Source organism: Odontesthes bonariensis, chromosome 14 (genome assembly GCF_027942865.1).
Source record: "Odontesthes bonariensis isolate fOdoBon6 chromosome 14, fOdoBon6.hap1, whole genome shotgun sequence".
Taxonomy (NCBI): domain Eukaryota; kingdom Metazoa; phylum Chordata; class Actinopteri; order Atheriniformes; family Atherinopsidae; genus Odontesthes; species Odontesthes bonariensis.
This window is the reverse complement of record NC_134519.1, coordinates 8,479,402-8,496,108: the sequence shown is the minus strand read 5'-3', so window position 1 is coordinate 8,496,108 and position 16,707 is coordinate 8,479,402. Positions and strand designations below refer to the sequence as shown.

General features: G+C 40.9%; 1 protein-coding gene and 2 non-coding genes across 7 annotated transcripts in view; 2 read left to right on the top strand and 1 right to left on the bottom strand.

The window, feature by feature from the left end:
• Nucleotides 1–1,100: 1,100 nt before the first annotated feature.
• pfkpb (phosphofructokinase, platelet b) overlaps nucleotides 1,101–16,707 on the top strand; it is a 71,866-nt gene continuing 56,259 nt past the window's right edge. For 2 of the 5 annotated variants that reach the window (XM_075482746.1, XM_075482748.1), the window contains exons 1-2: nucleotides 1,102–1,306; nucleotides 13,372–13,445. In XM_075482746.1, the coding sequence (XP_075338861.1) occupies nucleotides 1,198–1,306; nucleotides 13,372–13,445 (183 nt within the window). In that variant the 5' untranslated portion in view covers nucleotides 1,102–1,197. Of the gene's footprint in view, nucleotides 1,307–13,371; nucleotides 13,446–16,707 lie in introns of all 5 variants that reach the window. The other 3 variants (XM_075482747.1, XM_075482744.1, XM_075482743.1) reach the window with 3 other exon arrangements.
• On the top strand, nucleotides 8,009–8,099 carry trnar-ucu (transfer RNA arginine (anticodon UCU)). The gene is given in 2 exon segments: nucleotides 8,009–8,045; nucleotides 8,064–8,099. It is a non-coding gene; the product is annotated as a tRNA-Arg (tRNA).
• On the bottom strand, nucleotides 16,368–16,458 carry trnar-ucu (transfer RNA arginine (anticodon UCU)). Its single transcript is given in 2 exon segments — nucleotides 16,368–16,403; nucleotides 16,422–16,458. It is a non-coding gene; the product is annotated as a tRNA-Arg (tRNA).

The following is a 16,707-nucleotide window of genomic DNA, read 5'->3' as shown; positions in this document are numbered from 1 at the left end:
AATTAGGGTAAATCCCACAGATGTTGTCTGACTTTTGCTTAGTCATTAAAAGCTTTACAAATCAAATCAAATCAAATTTATTTTTATTGCACCTTTCATGTACAGAACAGTTCAAAGTGCCTCACATAAAGTAAAAGCATTGCAGCAGGGAGTGGAAGAAGCATTAAAAATACATAAAAGAATATAAAGAGAAACGAATACAAGAATTTAAATGAATATAAAAACAAGCAACAGTCCAGATAAATTAAAAAGATATCATGCAGAAAAAAAAGGAGGCAGGACTGGAGGTAAGGGGGCAGATTTCTGACTCCAACGTGACACAATTGTCTTTATTTTGATTTCCATCACTGCACATTCTGTACTTCTTCGTTAGACGTGAAAAATAACTTGGTCAAGGTTTGGAGAGAATTGTGGGTAAGCTTTACAATTCATGTCATGTTAATATGTAAAATAGGTCATACGTGTCCTACTCAGGGATCCGTGCGCATCCCAAAGTGGCTATAAAACAAACACAGGGGGCCTCTCACCCAGGGTACATGAGCAGTAAACTCAGGGGGGGCAGACTGCAACAAAATGGAAAACACACGATTCAATTATATTCAATTCAATTCAATTCAATTCAATTCATAATGTATTTATATAGCCCATTAAAACAACCTCAGCTGACCAAAGTGCTTCACACAATAGCAACTGCATCACATATTAAGAGAGCCATCAATAAAATAACAATAAGAATAACTTCATCACAGATAAAATTAAAATTTGAGATAAAATTAGCAATAAAATAACAATAAAAGTAGCAATAAAAGGTAAACTCCATTTCAGCTAGTGGAAGCATGTTGTGATTTAGTTTCTCTGCCTGTTTTTTGGTGTTTGTGTTGTTTTTCACCTCAGGGCCGTCTGAGCAATAAGTAAAGAACAAATATGATCCATAAGTTGAAAGCAAGCGTTGGAGGGAGCTCTCTTACTCAATGCACGATCTGGGAAGAGGAGGCGTCTATGTGTACGTGCGTGCAGGCGTGCGTGCGCGTGTTGTGTCGAAGGGGGCGGTAACCACTGCAGTCTACTACGCTGACCCCCCCACCCACACCACCACCCTCCCCGTCTCAAATATCCGGTGTGTTATCCGCGGCCGCCGGTGCGCTCGCAGGGGACTTCTTCGCGTCTCACTCACAGGTGGCACAGACCCGCGCGGAGATGGCAGGCACGACGGGACCGAAGCGGCAGGACACGCGCAAATTTTTTGAAAACCTTTCGGGCACCGGTAAATCCATCGCGGTGCTGACCAGCGGCGGAGATGCTCAAGGTAACAGTGCTGAGTTAGTTTGGAGGAGACTTTGTGCTGTAATCAGTGCGGCCGCAGAGGCGCAGCGGAGCCGGGGAACTAAGTGCGCCCCGCAGCCCTGCTGTCTGCACACTTTCTGCTTCAGATGGAGGTGTTTGGGTCACTTTAACTTTCAGAGTGCCACTTTCCTCCTCACTGTTACTGCAGGGAGGTGTGACAACCGGCAGCTTTGTTGGTTGCTCAGACTTAATTGGGTGTAGACATGTCCGGACAATGGGTGTATTTTTTGGGGTTGGTCTGTCTCAAAGTGCGCCCTCCCAGGGGGGGGTCCAAGGGAGAGGCGCGTTTTTTTATGTCAGAAATACGAGCTTTATTCCCTTGTATTCATGAGTAATTTCAAATAAAATGTCCTTATGTCCCGATAGCATCTATTTATAGGGCCTTAAAAGCATTTTTAGTGACCGTTACGCAACAGCCTCCAGGCGCTCCTCTGTCCCTCATGGAGGCTGCAGCGTTTGGAGCATTTAGCGGGGAAGTTATTCTAAGAATTATGATGTGCTGTAAGTAAACACGGTATAAAAATGTTCTACCACTATACCAAATGATCAACAAGTGATCGGTGAACAACTCGTTCTGCACACGTTGTCCCCATCATGCACCAGTCACGACTGCATTAGTGTGTGATGCCATGCCCGCCCGCCCGCACGGATGGCGCAGCTCTGTGCGCGCATCATCTTCAGAGCGTTCCACCTGCACGATTCATCACTTTAATGTCCCACTATAGTTGCAGCTGCATTACCTGATCCAGTCCACAGTTTTGTCTAACTTACTTTCTGAGATATTTGGCTTTCCTGATGTAGGATTTTCAGGTTTTCCTTAAGCAGTGCTTTTCTATGCAGATAAAGCAGATTCTGTAGATAAACATACTCAGGCCTATTTATGAGAGTAGTCGCGTGAAAACAAGTCGCCCTGCATCATGGAGGATGAGTCACGACAGGACCAGTGTGAAGCAGCCCGAGTCATTAAAAGTCCAACTTCCGGGTGGGACATCAACAGTAAAGCAAAATGTAGGCATTTTGTGCTTCTGCGCTTTTATTTTGAAGAGGAGCTGCACGGGACTTCCTGCGCCTTTCAGCAACTCCGCTCACCCCTCCGCTGAAGGTCGAGCAGTCTGAGTGAGGAGCAGCGAGATTTCACAATGATGATGCAGAAAGAGACGGAGGGAAACATAAACAAATCAGAGTTTAAATTTGACCCTCAAAAATGATATTTTGAGATGTAAAAACGACGTTAAATCATTCAAATGAAATCAGTAACTATTGATTATCAGTAAAGGGAGTATTTATGTTCCCTTAGTGTGTTTGAATCTCTATTATCACCCTTGTAGTGTGCCCATAATGTGAGTTAAACATCTTCCTCTTGGATTTTCACAGACAGAACACATTGTACTCTGTTGTCTCCTGCACACATGACCCAGTAATAACCGCAGCCATTGGCTTACAGGCTGTTACATAAGACAGCCGCCCAATAGGCTGAAGTGGAGTGATATCTTCTTTCTCAGGCTCACTGCAGCCTCATCAGTTGCTCGTGGTGAATATTGTGGTCAGCCTTTATATTCAGCACGTGTTCCTTATGGCGGCAGCTGAGCTTTAATAATAGCTTCACCTTTTAAGTGTGGAGCCGGTGTGGAAATAATGACTCTTCCGCCCCAAAGGAGGACGCAGGGTGTTGGCTTTTTTTTCTAGTGACACAAAAATCTCTCTGCATTTGAATCCTTTGATGGATAATCTTGGGTATCCTTTAGGAGCTCGTCCTGCATGTTATGTAATGTTAAATACTCGCCTCTAGCATTCATACAGTTATTCAGATAGATTGCAAACATGCACCGGTGGCTTGCAGCTTCCATCATAGAAGTTTGAATAAAATAGAAACTGTCTTTATATACAACCAGAATTCTCCTTTGACCAGGCGTCCCCACCTTCAGGTTTTGCTTTGTTACTTATTACAGCATAGGAATGAGGTAAATAAATACCAGGGAACTAGATTTCTGGCCGGTAGCAGTCTGTATTTGAATCGTTCTTTGGTAAGGCGCAAGGATCCCAGTCGAGACTATCAGCCTTTAATTAAAGATGTTGTTCACAACAAGTGGCAGCAGCCATGCTGAATGTTTTGCCGCTTGGGGCTGTGTGTGTGTGTAGATGAAATGGTGACATTGATGCATTCCCTTTATAGACTCTCATTGAAAAACTTTAGCGTCGTGCGGTGTGTTTATTCACTGTGGTCATTTAGAAAATAATTCCAGAATTAAACATGTATTGTAAGCTTCAAAGATATACACTCAGTGGGGTCACATGGGACTGAAAGGATCGGATTATTGGCTAAATTACAATAAGAATGAGTTGAGCAAGGGTAATTCTCCTTGGATATATGGCGGTGAATGAATGGGATCAGAGGCACAAAGCGTGTCATACCCCGGTATGATAGGTGGCGCTGTACCCATTTCAGCTATTGCTAATAGAGCCACTTCCTGTTGACCTCTTCACCACCAACAACAACAACAAACTCAGGCATTGGAGAAAGATGGAGAACGCAGAGCAAGATGAAGCTACGTCCCTCTACATTTGGTCTGTGATGAGCTGCTTGTTGCACAAACTCGATGCCCAACGGAGCATTCTCCATCGCGTTGTTTGTTTCTTTCTGACGGTGACAACAACAGGAATATCGTGTCCTTTGACTTCCGGGTCACGACCCCGGGAAAACATCTGGAGCATGCGCAGAACGCAAAGTCTAATTCACCACGTGCTTCACCGTCTACAAGCTGGTTTAGAGTGACTTTCAACCCAGTTATCTCGGGGTCTTAATCCGATCGCGAGTAACTCGATTCGATCCAATTTCTTGTCAGATTAAGGTGTCTACATGAACTTAATAACTCAGTTTTATTGTAATTTAGCCAATTATCCGATCCTTTCAGTGCCATGTTACCCCATTGACTTATATATAGAATTAGCATCCAGACATTATGATAAAAAAGACTAAATTAATTGAATCAAACACACATCGTGACGTCTGCATGTGAAGATGAAGAACAGCCATTGGTTTCATTAACTATTCTCATGTAGTGCCGTTTGCTTCCACATATTTTGACTTCTGGAATGAAACTTTCAGGGTTTTTTCCTGCAGTGTTAACCTTTTTGATTCTTGCTCTCACATTTAGCCACAGATGTGTGCTCATAGCAGCAGACTGGGGAGGCTTTCTAGAAGCTCACCTGAACATATTAAAAAGTAAACGAACATGTACCCATCACCTTTAACCGTCATCTGCTGAAACCACCTGTTTATTTCCTTTATTGATTATTTCTAAAACTCATTAACCGCACTGTGCAGTTCAAGCACATTTCACATGTTTGCATTGACACCCTGCAGCCAGTCTGCGTGCTCAGGTCTCTAAGCAACACGAGAATCAGTTAGCATTTCTGTTAGCATCTATCCAGAACACAACATGCATTGTACTGTTAGCACTGCAGCCTCCATGTCACCAGTCTTTAAGGAAATGGGACTTTTTTACTGAAAGTTTGTGTCAGTGAGGCAAAAAATACAATTCCTGTTGAATCAAGGAAATTTCCGTGCAAAGACGGAGGCTGCGTTTTACGAGCACATGCTAGGTCAACAGAAAGGTGACATAGTGGCTGAAGCAAACACCTCTTGGGATTTTTTTCTGGAATCAAATTAAGACTGAAGCCTAAAGGGCATCTTATAGAAGTGTTAACCAGTATGGATTTTTCAATAGCAAATGTTGACTAGAGAAAAAGGGAGCCGAGGTTATATGTAGAATGCAGATATTATGTTATTGTTATTGTTTTCGCATCAAATTAAGTTCAATTGGTTGACTCGGGTGATGTCTATTTGCTTACAATACATTTGAGAAAAATTGGGACTGATTGGCAAAAATAGATGAAGAATGTTTATTGAGGTATGACAGGACAGGAAAGTGATTATTTTTTATAGTGTTTTATATTTTTTATATTATTTATATGTGTTTAGAACTTGCATTTAGACATCAGTGACATCTGACACCCATTTGTCTGCGTTGTCGGTTTGTTTCAGCACTTTTGTTCTGTCATGTGCTTTCTGTACACTATACATGAAAGTGAATATTAACTAAATGATCATCCACAATATCATTCTCACAAATTCTGCTCCACAGCATGTGTCTGCTGTCCATTTTTGTTCTCTGGCCTCATGAAGTTATTGTTAGCCAAAGCTGATTATATGAAAATGACAAATAATTGTCCTGATTACCCAGCCTGTCTCTACTCTGTTCTTTCATGGCCAAAACTATGTGAACAAAGGCAGAAATATACATATGTATTCTTTGTGCTAGATTTATAAAGACACGGGCAGATATTCTTTAATAGATCTCAATCCTCATGACATTTTCTGTACATGCACAAGCGAGATTTCCACTCCCATTAAAGGCTAAAAATGGGACTCTCTCCGACTTGCATATAGAAACCCTGTTAGTTTGACCAAATATGAACGGGAAAATGGCCTGTAAGTTAAAAAAAGGACCCTGCAGAGATAAAAGAGTATTATAAACAAGAGGCCAAGAAGTGCATCACCTCACAAGAACAGTTTTCTTAAATTTGCATGAGCAAGGTTTCCCGACAACGCCAAAGCAGCCATCTTTAGCTACAGTTACAAAACCCACAATTAGTATATTATAAAACCTAAAATTGAGAAAAAAACTCACCTTTTTGCACATTTCCACAGCACCATATCACGGCTCATTTGATCCAGAAAGCTCATGCAAACATGGACTTCAGAATGTGTGAAATGTGTGCAGTCTCAACATACATTCTTCCATTTTTCCATGTTTGTATGTAGGACATGGTTTTTGTGTTAAGGTGGTTTATGCATCCGGTCCCAGGCATTATGAGATACTGATACATCCATTCTTTTATAATTGTTTTACCTATATTTATAAACTTATATTAAGTGTGTGTGCCATATCCATGCACCTCCTTAAAGGACGTTTAGTCTCTCACTGGTCTTTTTAGATGCCTTAAATGGGACGCTGCCTAAAGTGTCTGAACAGAGTCTGAAGCATGACTTTGCCATCCAAGGAGCAGTCACATCCCATACGGGGTTAGTGAAAGGTATCGACTGTTAACAGCATGGGGTGTGGGAGGAAACCTGGCGACAGAGTCATGTCAGCTGTGAGGAGCAGCTTGTGCCCTGAGCTCAGTGCTTGACTACACTGATATTGCCTCTGAGAATGGGCCCAGCAAAATCCATACCATGGTTTTTCCTCACTGGTGACACAACACGCTGGACTCGTAGGGCTCCTCAGTCCTCTAACGATTTGTTCTTATTCTTGTGCCTCATTGATTAATCATTAATTTGAAATTAAGGCTGGGCAACGCTAAAAAATTTTAATCTAATTTATCACATGATTTCCCTGATTAATCGCGATTAATCGCATTTGTACGCAAAAATGAATCCAAAAATGAATCCAAAAGTAGTGTATAGCTTTTAGCATTTAGTTTTATTTTAAATGTGCTGCCATATGAATGAAAGTGCCATAACATTTGTTGTGCAAACACACTTTTAACATCAGCATCTTTCTGTAGTTTTTATGTAGAAGCCTCGCTCCACTGTCTGTTTCCTTGAATGACTTGCTGCTATCAGTTGTGTGTTTTGCCTTTAAGTGATATTTTAGACTGGAACTACTACGCTGAGAAGACAATTCAACTTGGCAGTGTTTACAGATGACTTTGGTTCTGTCGACTCCGCCGTCTGGAAGAACTTTAAAATGAAAATGGCCGAGTAAAAGTTTCGTACCCTTCTCCGTGTTTGGTGGATCCGCCGATTACTTTCTTTTCTGGTTCCACAGCAGACACCAACAGACTTTTACAAAATAAAAGCCTGTGAGCAACAGATTTTTACAATAATAAAATAAATAATAAAACCTGCGTTAATGCGCGATAAAATATTAAATATTATATTAAATAAATTATTTTATTATTAAAATGAAATAATTAGCTAGTTAACGCGATAATAACGAGTTAACTCGCCCAGCCCCATTTGAAATTCAATTGAATGATATTTCTATCAGTCCCCAAAGGGGAAATTGTGTTGTTGCAGTATAAGTTGTTTAACATTATGGTGGTCGACAGTGTTTCCTCACAGTAAGAAGGTCCTTCTGTGTCTGCGTTCTGTGTGGAGATTGCATGTTCTCCTTGCACATGTGTGGGTTCTGTTAGGTGCTCTGTCCTCCTTCCAACATCCATGTTAGGGTGACTGGTCATTGTAACCCCACATCCAAATTCGACTCACCCTGAATTCGATTAAGCGGGTGTAGAAAATGGAATACAGTATACATTATTGAGTAAATCTCAATCAATTAAACCATCATTAGTGGATAAGTCAGTTGGCAGCCTGTGGGATAGTTGAAATGTCGCAGAGTGAGGGAGATGTGATTCAAAATCATATGCTTTTTGGGTGTTTTTTTCATCTTGTCAACAACTTTGTGTCGGCACAGTGTCGACAGGTGGGGAAATCTCTTAGTAGACAAAATGGGATAAACGTCAAACCCAAGAGTTCAACATATTGGATGCGGATCGGCTCCTCTACAGTGACATGTCCAGGATTACACATCTGGTTTAGCAAACACCCCTTTGTCTGACAGTTGTGTCTAAAATCTAAAATCCTGAAGAAACACGAGGCTCTGTGGCGCAATGGACAGCGCGTTGGACTTCTAGTTAAAAAGAGAGATGTAATTCAAAGGTTGTGGGTTCGAGTCCCACCAGAGTCGTTACTTTATATGGCACTGGATAGTGTGTGGTGGTAAGATTGCCTCCTTTCATGTGGGTGACCGGGGAAATGAAAGGTACAACCTCCAGTAAGGGTCCTTAGGCAAGACCCCCTTAAGGCTTCGGTATGCTTCTCCGTCCCTATCCGTCAGTCCGACTCCGTGGTCACTAAACCTTTCAAAGGTTGGGATGTCGGATACACAAGGCAATTCAGTAGGCGTCGCTACATTAGACGACCCAATCTCGCAACGTCTATCCTGAAAGTCGTTGATTGATTGTTTCTCCATCGACCGTGACCCTCCCGGAGACGCTCTCCGTAGACGACCATAAATCACGCTGGTAGCGTACCTGGGATATGAGTGAGTGTAAGTCGCTTTGGATAAAAGCTTCTGCCAAATGCATAAACATAACACATAATAGTGCATTCCCAATAATTCCACGACATCCTCATCAGCACTCCAAGCTTGCCCAGCCTGTAATTTCACCTTCCACCATGATATCCTTCTTCTTTCTCTCGGCTTTGCTCCTGCATCTACATCTATGATGTCTCCTTTTCAGGTCTTTGAAAACCTAAACCAGTTTCTCCCACATGTAAACAACCTCCCGCATGGCATTGTTATTTGTCATAACAGATGTTAGAAAGTGGCACAAATCCCAGAAGAAGCAGGGTAGAAAAATGTTTCAAACATCAATGTTTGCACAGAAAAATAGCTAAGTGAACTGACCTCAAAAAGACATAAATACATAATACGACCTCGGTGACTTCAGCAGGCTGATGCCAGTACAGCACCTTTCTGGAACTTGATTCATAAATGATTGATAGAAGTTGATTAGCTGAGCAAATGTTTTTTGTGCTAAACGTTTGTGCCTCTCTTTGCTTTATTTATTAAAAACTAAATATCACCTGGCTCTGCAAACCTGTCCGAACTGAAGACAATCAGTTCATTTACTAAAAAGTAATAGATGAACTGATAATGAACATTTCATCAGTTCTAATTTAGTCTTTCTTTCTTTGCTTTATTCTCTTATCATACCTATTTTTTTCATTAGGATCATTGGTCTTCAGCTTAACATCAGCCTGACGCGTCCTCTGAGTTTTCCAGCAGACATTTCTTCTGATCGCCCTGATCATATCGACCTCTCCTCGCTACTATTCTACAAAGCTGTAGAACCTGTGTGATCCCAGACTTGTCTGAGATTTAAAGCTTCTCCTATTTCTAATTGTACAAAGTGCTCCGACAGACTCTTTAGTGTCTTGGCACAGAATCTGCAGGGGGACTCTTTACTCTGTCCTCTCCCTATTCTGACCTCATTACCCTTGCCTTTGTCTTCTGGTCTGTCTGGCTTTTGCCACTCCCTGAAACTGGTTTGGTAACTGGGGGTGTCATTACTTTTTTTTTTTTAAGATAATAAAAAGAACTGACGCTAACAGTATTAACATCTATCTATCTATCTATCTATCTATCTATCTATCTATCTATCTATCCAATCATCTTGTCAATCAAGTCGTATTTTGACACCCCGAGGCACGATTTCCCACCGTATAGTTAAAACCTGAATTTATTTGTACGTGTGAGTGTTACAGCAGACTTGAGCAATCGATCACGAGTCAGTCTGATCTATTCCAGCACGTTCTTCATCTAACAGATTTTTAAGGATTCATGGTTAATTTGCACATCTATTCTTTAAACACATGCTGTTTACACGAGCACATTTTTAACAGGTGCTACACTTGGCTTAAATACTTGCAGTTAGCTAAAACAGCAAGATAATGCCTCTGTCCTATGTTTCCAACATGGAGTGATGAGTCGTTTTTTGTTTTTTCTATGACATATGATAAAGACACAAATAAAGACAAATAAAACAATAACCTGGTTAAAAAAAACCCCACCAGGCTATAAACAGACTGCCCGGTAATCAGGGTTGGGGAGTAACGGATTACATGTAACGGCGTTACGGTAAAAGGATACAAAATAAAAGTAACTGTTATCCGTTACAGTACAAGCAAAAACGATGTACTCAGATTACAGTTACATTCAGTGAGAATGGGGGTTACTTAACAGGATTACAATTTGTGCGAGGTTGCAGTGACAGAAGTACAGAGCGGCAGGGTCGGACTGGGGAAAAAAATCGGCCCTGGCAATTTTCCCCGGGACCAGCCCCCCCCCCCTCCCCAGTATTAATTAGTATCTCCAATCTAATTAAATAAAAATAAAAAAACGAGCACAGACCGCTCATACAGTCAATGGCATGTACCCATAGAAAGAATACACACTCACTCACACATCACACAACCTGACTATCGACTGCTAACAACCATGATCAGTAACCCACACAAACCCAGACACATAATGGCTCAACGCCAGCATCCAGGAGATCATCGTCACACACTGGCATCAGTAAAAAATAATATCTTAAGGTAACAACACTGCATGTGCTCTGTTTCCTATTGTCAAATTGTGGCAGAAAGTCATATTTTATGAAGTTAACTCTGCCAGCCCCATACTCTTGCCCCTGCTCAGCCAACTCCTTGACGTCGGGTATGGTTGCTAACGTTACGGCGGCTAGCATTAGCAACGAGGCTGCTAGGCTTGCTAAATCGGTAAGCATTAGGCTACTGAAGAAGAAAGCTAGTCTTTTTAGCTACGTTATATTATCATCTTTCTTCTCGGCTATAAGTTAACCTTTGTTTACGGCCACTGGCCCTAACCTGACGCGCTAGCTGTCAAATCACCGGAAGTTTTCACCGGAAGTACTGGCGCACACACACAAGCAAGGGTGTGCAAAGAAAAATAAAATGTGATGTAAAAGTTTTACTTTGCTTATTTATTACTAAAGTAGAGCACTTCATTGTCATTGCACATGTATTAATGAAATGCAGTTCGGCATCTTATCAAGTGTAACGCGTGCAGATTGTATAGCATGCAGTATTTAGAGATAAAATGCAGTTATTTACAGCTAATGTAAGGAAAGATGGTTAATAGATATGTTCAGAATAGATCAATTACCTAGGGAATTGCATGTATGTGCAGAGAATGTATAATGTAGTTATGGCAGTACAATGAAAAGAAAAATAGCATGGTATAAATAAATGTGATAAATACAGATGGAATCATACATATAATATACAGATTATCCTATACCACAAATAGGTAAAAGTAATCCAAAAGTAATTAGTTACATTACTTTTTTTAAGTAATCCAAAAAGTTACACTACAATTACATTTTAAACAAGGTAACTTGTAACTGTAACGGATTACATTTTTAAAGTAACTTACCCAACACTGCCTGTAATACTACTTGTGTTAATCTGGTGCAAGTGTTAGCGTCTCTGTGGGAGTGGGTGTGCATACTCGTATGTACCTACCGACGGGTCGTACTGTCGACAAAGAAAAACATAGAGGTCAGCTAAAATAATGGAGGGATAATGGTGGTGTTAGGGTCAAAGGTGGAGTGGGGGTTGGGGTTGGCAACCAGATCAAACAAAAACAAAGCAAGTTCTTCTCTTTCTTTTCCCTGCCCTGCCCTGCCCCCTCCCAGCACTGTCACAATTCCTGGTGTTATTAATAAGGTTTTGGAGGGTCTTCATAGGACATCAACCCCCCATCCAATTGGGCCTGAGTGGGGACAGGGCATCGTACAGCAGAGCCTCAGAGAACTGGCTGGCAGGGTTATACCCAATCTTCTGTTGCTCCTCTCAGAACAGGGCTGAGTTTAGTCCTTTCTTAGACTGTCCACAGACCCTGTGGAGGGAACCTGTTCCCAATGGACTGGCTACCGGACTTGTAGATGCTTTCAAAATAGAGGAACACCCAGTCTAAGCAACATATGAGCAACCCATCGGCATGCTGTTAGCTCGATTCTTTCATTGGAAGCTCTAGAACAAGCCGGAGGAAACTCAAGTTAAATTAAATCTGTAGGACGAGTTCGATCTTATGCAAGGCGTGGAATCGGTAAAAAATGGCACGAAAACGCACTTTCCAATCAAAATGGCCACCTTCCTGTGGACGTGGGACCATGGCGGCATGAGACTTTTTTGTGCGTCTGGGCATGATGAATGAGTGTATCGAATTTCGTCGTCCCACGCAAAACTAACCCCAATAAGGGGACCATTTTTGAGCATCGTAGGGGGCGCTACAGAGTCAATGAGCGACTCCCCAAAATATAAAGTTTAGATTCTTTCATGTCGTCGACTGCCAGGTGGCGCTTGCAAAATTTCCTGAGTTTTTGCGTACCTTTTGCAAAGAATAAGAAGAAAGAAAGAATAAGAAGAAGAATCCTTACAAAAACAATAGGATCCTTGCAGTTTCACTGCTTGGTCCCTAATTAAGTATTTATTGGTGGTCACATGTGAAGTATAGCAGCGCTGGACTTGGTGGGACAGAGCTCTCGCAGGATATCCGTCAGACCGTGCCCCGATTTCCGGAAACATTTCATATTTATATGCCCCTTTATTTCCTAGAGGTTGGACCTACACTCGACAGAGTATAATTGGACATGAGCAGGTTAAACACCGTCCTCGTCATGTTCTCTGGATCAGCCAAACAATGTGTGTGTGTGTGAATGTTGCTTTAAGCGTGCATCTGCTTTCCCAGACTCTTTATCTGACCCAGTTATTTAGTCCCGTAATGTCACCCTGAGGTCTTGGACATACATTGCGTTTATATGAGCAGTGGAAAAGTACAAACTAGGAACATAGATTATTTAGTAAAATACAGGATATGCATTCATAATGTCTAAGAACAAAGCCAATTTTAAAACTCTGAATCACCTCCTCCGCCAGAACAACTCAGGATACAAGGCAAAGCACCACCTGAACACCTTAGAACAGATGGTGGCTTCAGTGGTGACAGAAAGGGCAGAGAATATAGTAATCATCATCATCATCAAAACAATGATAAAGTATGTTATGTCAAGAGTGATGTGAACTTGTTTCCAGTGTTGTTTTACAGCCGTTTGTGGATGTGAAAAGTCTGTCTACCATCCACAAAGCTTGAGGTTCTGTAAGTCAGAACATTTTCTGTGTTAACTGAAATAGATAACGTCCATCTAAAAAACCCTTTTTGGGATAATTCAACAGTTTGAAACAAATTCTCAAATAGTAGAATTACTTGTGAAAAACAGCCTTCGAGGTAGTTTAGGGAAAAACAAGCAAACGGTACGTCTCATTTGTCAGTCTGTGGAAACGCACCAAGCTTTTATGCCACATAATACATTGATGCATTTATATGATAATGTCACTAACAAGGCTTCTGCTCTTGTCCTCATTCCAAGGTATGAATGCAGCTGTCCGAGCCGTGGTCCGAATGGGGATCTATGTTGGAGCAAAAGTCTACTTCATCCATGAGGTGAGGCCCGACTCCAGATGTGATCTCAGGAGGGAGTGAACTGAATTAGTACTGATGACTGGCTTCTTTACTGGGCTGGGATTGTCTTTCAGAGAGAAAGCATTCCTCAAAAGCTTTTGCTGACTATACTTTAATACAATTTAGATTTAATGCAACAAAAAGACTTTCAAGTCACATTTACTTAACTGATTTTCCTCCAATTTATTTGATTTTCCGCTTAAACATCTTAAAATAACTTATTCTGTATTAGAAAAGGACAACTCTGGTGACTCTGCAGGGTCGCATAGATGTAAATGTTGTAAAGTTAGCAAATTCAAAAGTTACACACGATATTTCATGCTACCCAATGAGCACTGGACGTGATGTCACAGTGGGAGGAGTCAAAGCTCTCATGCATATCTCCGGCTAAATTTAGACCACTGCCCGAGCAGTTTAGTCCCTTCATTAAATTTTATATCATTTAAACAACTGTAAATATGTAAGACTGAGTCTGTAAATTGTGCTAATGTCCCATAAGATGTAATTTAAGCACATTTAATGTTATATACTAATTGCTATGAACATAGAACTGTACAGGCTGTATGCTGCCAACATGATGCATTCGGAACATTGTAAAGGGGCTAATTAAATACATAAATATGAATAATAAATTAAGCTTGCTATTGTAATACATGTTTGATGTAAAAATGGTTTATAACTGCATTTATCCATAACTCTTAAAAGAATTAGTTCGGATTCCCTTTTGATTTCGGAGTTACAGTTAGTTAGTCTTAAATGGCTCGATAGACAGAAATGTCCCCTGGGATGGGCATCACACTGATGTGCTGCCCACCGTAATAATATGATTACTCAGCTCATAAAGTTACAAGCAGCATGGGAAGGTGAAGCTCTGAAGTGCAATTTCTGAATACTTCTTTTTTTATACTACCAATCCGGGTTAAATCTGGGCCAAATGCGAATTTTTAATCGACATTTTCTAAGTTTGAACCGCAACATTCACAGACCATTTACGTGTCTGATAGCTGACTTTTCATCCAAAATGTTCTCAGTGGGTTGGCTTACCAGGAGGATGGGAAACGTGTGTGTGCAGCCATATCCAAAAATATGAAAGATTTAATGTTAAAGCAGCCACCCATAGCAACACTCACTGATATATTGATCAATGTAATGCCTGTTTCCAGTGTTTTATTGCATTTAATTTCCAAAAACGCCTGCATTTTCCATCCACCCTCAGTCATGGTATATCACACACCAAAAAACAAACAAAATAGATCAATAAAACTATCTATCTGGCACAAATGTTTGGGTTATTGAGCTGAATCAGTGGGTTGTGTATGTGAAAAGTTTCTGTTCTGTAGTACAAGTTGTTCAGTCATTCATCTGCATTAGTTGAACATACTGTATGACATACAGTGTATGTCATGGTGGACTGTCTTTTGAAGATTTCCTTTGATATCTTATTACAGTTGCTGTGAAGGAAACACCTTAAAACAATCATCTTTTAATTCTGGACTCTTGGTCTGTGTTGGTGTCATGTTCTCTGCAGGTTAAGCATATTCATTGTAAGCAGTAACAAGAGAGAAATTTGAACCCTCTGTAAGCTTGGTATATATTTATAAACTGTTGGTTGCTGGACAGGTGTTTGCATTACATAGATAGTGTACATATAATGTAGTTTGCGTGGAATTTAACACCATTGTTGTGTGTGTTGACTGACGGATCAGCGGTGCAGTGCAGAATTCACACAGAAATCTAAATAAAATCCATAAAGACTGAGAGTATTTACTATTTTTACACACCCTGGAGTGCTGTAATAACTTGTTATAACAATTCCAACATCCCCCTTCTCATAGTCAGCTCATAGCAAACCGCTGCCACTCATCGTTAAGCAACAACTTTTCCTGAATGTCGTCGGATAATAAACATCTGACACTCTGACACAAATGAGCCGCCTCTAATTGGCACTGATGGCAGTGACCGGAGCAGGTAGACACAATCTGGTCTCACTGTGGATATAATTGGATTGCCAGGGGCAGGATTCATCCTTCACCGGCAGCATGGTCATTCTCATCATTCTGGAATAACCACTGGGTTGTGAGTAATGACAGCTGAGTGCTGTGATGCTTTTATTTAGGTTGGGACCTCGCCTCTGCTCTCTACATGACTCTGCAGCTATGGAAACAGGGCAACCTAAAAAAGCATGGTCTGAGTCAAAAGAGGCCTTTACCTTCACTATGACTTTTATCTGAAAAAGTATGTTGTTGTAAATTCTTAAAGAGAAGCCAACTGGACAGGATGTTTCACCTCATCCGAAAGGTGTTTTTAGTTTGGAGTTTCAGCCTTCCGAGCTGTTTTTGGGACGTTCAGATTAACATTTTATGAGCCTGAAAACTTCATTCTGAAATGCCTTCAGAAGTCCAGTTGCTTTTCTTTTAGCATTTAAGAATGCAGACCCAAGATACTATATTTCATGGTTTGTCTTCTCCAAATCATTTAATTGTCTGAATCCAATGAGTGTTTTTCTGATGGATATAAGTATAAAAATGGCCCATGGATGAACCATAGTCCCACTGAGCACTTTGGAAAGGTGTCTAAAAGCTTAAAATTGCTTTCCAAAGTGAAGAAAACTCTGTTCTCAGTGTATCCATGTGCAAAAGGCAAACTGAGGTTTTCGCACATGCTCACTACTCTATGTGTAATGAGAACGCCTTGGAAACCATAACAACAATGGCATCTGTTGATGTTTTTCTCATGATTTTTTTAGGCTTTCGTCCCTTTTTACTGCAACGTCACATGAGCAACAAGTGTACTTCACTGTCCTGCAATTAAAGACCAGCTGGGTAGTCAAATGTGCGTTTTTTTTTCAAATGAAGATGGTCTGCAGGATGCTCCACATGTGTGTTTGAATGGATCATAAAAAAATGACTCTGGTGGGACTCAAACCCACAACCTTTGAATTACATCTTTCTTTTTAACTAGAAGTCCAACGCGCTGTCCATTGCGCCACAGAGCCTTGATAATGCTACATTTTACAAGGAAGAAACCTGCAATTGAAGACCAACTGGGTAGACAAATGTACATTTTTTTCAAATGAAGATTGGTCTGCAGGATGCGCTATGCATGTGTTTGAATAGATCATAAAGTACCAACTCTGGTGGGACTCGAACCCACAGCCTTTGAATTACAACTTTCATTTTAACTAGAAGTCCAACACGCTGTCCATTGCGCCAGAGAGCCTTGTTAATGCTACATTTTACAAGGA